General features: G+C 37.0%; 1 protein-coding gene across 1 annotated transcript; it reads right to left on the bottom strand.

Moving 5' to 3' along the window:
- Window positions 1-1,019: 1,019 nt before the first annotated feature.
- LOC139859897 (uncharacterized) lies at window positions 1,020-1,865 on the bottom strand. Its single transcript, XM_071848671.1, has one exon. It carries the CDS (start codon window positions 1,863-1,865, stop codon window positions 1,020-1,022), a length of 846 nt encoding a protein of 281 aa, XP_071704772.1.
- Between the last annotated feature and the right edge of the window lie 2,879 nt (window positions 1,866-4,744).

Below are 4,744 nucleotides of genomic sequence, written 5' to 3'. Positions count from 1 at the left end.
CAATTCTACTCGTATGCACCCGTATTCGTACTCGTACAATACACAACTTTTAGATGTATGTACTATTGGTATATATACTCCAATGATCAGCTCTTAGCAGCCCATGTGAGTCACCTAACACTTGTGGGAATCATAATTTGGCAACTAGCATAAAATATCTCATAAAATTACAAAAATATGAGTAATCATTCATGACTTATTTACATGTAAACAAAATTACACATCCTTTATATCTAATCCATATACCAACGACCAAAAACACCTACAAACACTTTCATTCTTCAATTTTCTTCATCTAATTGATCTCTCTCAAGTTCTATCTTCAAGTTCTAAGTGTTCTTCATAAATTCTATAAGTTCTAGTTTCATAAAATCAAGAATACTTCCAAGTTTGCTAGCTTACTTCCAATCTTGTAAAGTGATCATCCAACCTCAAGAAATCTTTCTTATTTACAGTAAGATATCTTTCTAATAAAAGGTAATACTCATATTCAAACTTTGATTCAATTTCTATAACTATAACAATCTTATTTCGAGTGAAAATCTTACTTGAACTTGTTTTCGTGTCATGATTCTGCTTCAAGAACTTTCAAGCCATCCAAGGATCCTTTGAAGCTAGATATATTTTTCTTATTTCCAGTAGGTTTATCCACAAAACCTGAGGTAGTAATGATGTTCATAACATCATTCGATTCATTTATATAAAACTACCTTATTCGAAGGTTTAAACTTGAAATCACTAGAACATAGTTTAGTTAATTCTAAACTTGTTCGTAAACAAAAGTTAATCCTTCTAACTTGACTTTTAAAATTAACTAAACACATGTTCTATATCTATATGATATGCTAACTTAATGATTTAAAACCTGGAAACACGAAAAACACTGTAAACCGGACATACGCCGTCGTAGTAACACCGCGGGCTGTTTTGGGTTTGATAATTAAAAACTTTTTTTTTCGAACAGCAGCAAAAAAATAAATTAAAAGACCACTAGCGAGAAGCTAGAGGCAAAAAGGAGATTACATAGCATTTAGCGGGTCTTGTAACCACACCGTCCAGCTCACTCTACTCTTTTTAAACCTAGCATACAACCAATTAAAGCTAGAAGCAACGATAGAATCGAATACATGACTCTTTCGAAATTTTGAGTCTTGAAAAACAATACTGTTCCGAAGCCTCCATATGTTCCAAAGAGATGAGACGATGATCACCCGAACAATAATTCTTTGTTTTTCATTTATAGGAACTCCATCCACCCAAGACCATATACCGTCTAACGAGGACCAAGAAGGAATGTCAAAATTAATCCATAAACCCACTCGCCTCCAAATTAGCTTGGCTAAATCACATGTTGCGAATATATGTAAGTCATCTTCCAACCCATTTGAGCACATACTGCATGACCCATTATCAAAATCCAACCCTTTCTCTAATAGGTTGAGGCGAGTAGGGAGACGATGGAGCCTGAATCTCCATATGAACACGTTGATATTTATGGGAATGTACTTGCACCAAAATGTAGGGATTGTAAAAGTAGCATGGTCTAACTTATCAATCATCTTACGAGCTTGAGCCACATTGTAAGAACCGAAATCAAAGCCATCCCAGCACCATTGATCTTGCTCACTAACAAGCTGAACCTGCGAAATGATATTCATGAACGCTTGAAGCTGAACCAATTCTGCACCCCCACGAGGCAGTCTGCGCCAATTAAAGTTATCAATCGGCTTATTCACTCTATCAATAACTTTGCAAAATTTATCTGATTCGAGATTAAACAAATGAGGGAAAGAAGTCGCTAATGGAATACCATCATGCCATGGGTCAAACCAAAAATTCGTGTTGTGACCGTTACCGATACACATTCGTAAGTTACTTCCGACGAGAGCTTGCGTTGCATTTACCTGATCAATACACTTTTTTATGCCACTCCATACTCCTGTTGCATTATTGGCGCATGGAACCCACCACCAATACTTACACCATGAATTGCCTTTATTGTTTTTGCCCAGGTTGCATTTGAATTATACAAGAACCTCCATCTCCATTTTGATACAAGAGCCAAGTTTAGGGATTTTAAACTAGCTACACCCAGGCCTCCTTTTTCGATAGGATTCATAGCCAATCTCCACTTTATCCAATGGATTTTTTTAGCTTCTTCTTTCCCGCCCCAAAAAAAATTCGCTCTCAACGACTCTAGCTTGTTTATAACCTTTACAGGAGCTTTAAAAAGTGACATATAATAAGTACCAATAGCCCCTAAAACTGATTTTAAGAGCGTAAGTCTACCTCCCATAGAGATCATATTTGCTTTCCACGAGGCAAGTCGTTTCTTCGCTTTATCAATAACACAATTCCAGCTCGCTAATCTTGCCATGTTATGACCGATAGGTAATCCGAGATGATGAAAAGGTAAAATAGAGTGCGCACAACCCATGAAATTAGCCATATTTCCAACCTTTGATGCACTTACCCCGACACCATAAAGTTGCGATTTTAGAAGGTTTATTTTTAAACCAGAAACTCGGAAGAAGCATTCAAGAATGATTATAAGATTAGACGCATTCACTTGCGACCATTCTCCCATAAATAAAACGTCATCCGCATACATGCAAATGGCCACTTTTCTCGTGTTCTCTCTTTTACCAACCCGAATAGGAGAGTATAAGGCAGCATCGATAGCATCATTAATAGCCGCTTTCAAACCTTCCATACCAATAATGAAGAGAAAAGGCGACAGCGGATCACCTTGTCTTAGGCCTCTACCAATATGAAACTCTGAAGAAGGGCTACCATTAACTAAAATAGATGCCTTTGAAGAAAAAAGACATGCCTTTATCCAAGTAATCCAGCGAATCGAATCATGGAGATAACATAATCCCAATGAATCGAATCAAACGCCTTATCAAAGTCAACCTTAAAAAACATTGTTGTCTTTTTTTTCTTTTGCACCAATCCACTACTTCGTTAACCATAAGAGGACCCTCTAAGATTTGCCTACCTTTTATGAAAGCCGATTGTTCTGAACCGATAACATCATCAATTATCAAAGCCATTCTATTAGCAAGAATCTTAGAGATGATTTTATACTGGATACCAATTAGGCTTATCGGGCGGTATTCTTGAACATGAGCTGGATTTTTTTTCTTTGGGATGAGAGAAAAAACGATGAATTACATCCTTTTCGAAATGTACCTGTGTCCTGAAAGTCAAAAACTGAAGCAAGTAAATCACATTTAATTGTATCCCAAAAATGTTTCACGAATTTAAAAGAGAAACCGTCGGGGCCTGGAGCCTTGTCACTACCGCAAGCCCAGACCGCCTCTTTTATTTCCTCCTCTGTAAAATCCGAAGCCAAATAAGTAGCTTTAGAAACATTAATCTGCGGAATATGACGACTCGGCGAAGCAATGAAGTCGTGATCTGTAGGCTTGAATTTGTTGATGAAAAACTCAAGAAACACATTTTTTACCATTGTAGGATCAGTGCACCATACCCCATCTTTCATAACACCCGCCACTTGTAACTTTTTTCTTTTTCTATTTATCGCCGAATGGAAAAAACTTGTATTCTCGTCACCTAGAGCGTGAATCAATTTTCTGTTTTTTTGCGCTAGATTCATAGTGTCCAACTCTTCCAGGGCAGCGAGGTCCTTTATAACCGATGCTCTTTCGTTTACTACATTACTCGAATTGATCCCTATCTCAATTTGATCATCAAACTCCTTCAACCGATTTTTTAAAATGGTTTTTTGCATCCTTGCGCCTATTTGATAGTCTTTATGCCAACTTTTCAGAGCCATCTTGACATGTTTCAGTTTTTTTTTTTTAACCTTATTTGAGGATTGGAACTCCAATTTTGGTTTGTATCCTGCCACGACTTAGTCACAACATCATCAAATCCCTCTATTTTAAACCAAGAGTTAAAAAGTTTAAAAGGAATAGGACCATAATCAACCAATTCATTTTTAAGCACGATCGGGCAATGATCCGACCAAATATTTGAGAGAATGATACCTGTGAGCGAGGAAAAAACGTTCAAAATACCGTTAGACACAAGGAAGCGATCAATCAAAGATCGTTTAGTAAAAGCCTTGTTTGCCCTTGTAAAAGAACGCCCACCCAAAGGCACATCGATCAGGTTACAATCTGAGATGAACTCGTTGAACTCATCAGTTTCGAAAGCATTAAAGTTAACCCCTATTCTTTCATGAGAAAAACGAACGCAATTAAAATCACCGAAAATAATGTATTCACCCCCGTTGTTTTGCATAAAAACAGAGATAAAATTCCATAGAATACGTTTCCGTGTAAGCGCCTGCGGAGCATAAATGTTCAGCAAGAAAACTCTAGAATCGATCCCTGGGAAGCTACCTTCAACAATAAGAATATTGCGAAAAGAAATGACTCTAGAACTAATAAATACGTTGGGATCCCATACCGTGAGAATGCCTCTGGAACGACCCCGAGCACTAGAAGATGCCACTTTGAAGTTATAATTGCCCCACATTGCCTTAATATCAAAATGATTAAGATTGTGTAATTTCGTTTCTTGGATACCAACAATAGCTATAGAATGTTCCCGACATAAATTGTACACCCATTTTTGTTTATCTCTAGACGACATCCCTCCACCAATGTTTAAGGATAATAAATTCATGATATCATATTAAAACCTCGCATACTTAAAACAATCTTTTTCTTTGCATCTGTGAGACCAACTAAATTATAGCCAAGAATTTGTC

The sequence above is a fragment of the Rutidosis leptorrhynchoides genome, chromosome 7 (genome assembly GCF_046630445.1).
Source record: "Rutidosis leptorrhynchoides isolate AG116_Rl617_1_P2 chromosome 7, CSIRO_AGI_Rlap_v1, whole genome shotgun sequence".
Lineage (NCBI taxonomy): Eukaryota > Viridiplantae > Streptophyta > Magnoliopsida > Asterales > Asteraceae > Rutidosis > Rutidosis leptorrhynchoides.
The sequence above is the reverse complement of the archived record's forward strand: the minus strand, read 5'-3'. Positions and strand labels throughout refer to the sequence as shown.

Bases quoted from the DNA above. Each gene is read 5' to 3' on its own strand.
- LOC139859897 (XM_071848671.1), bottom strand. From the start codon at position 1,865: ATGTGTATCGGTAACGGTCACAACACGAATTTTTGGTTTGACCCATGG.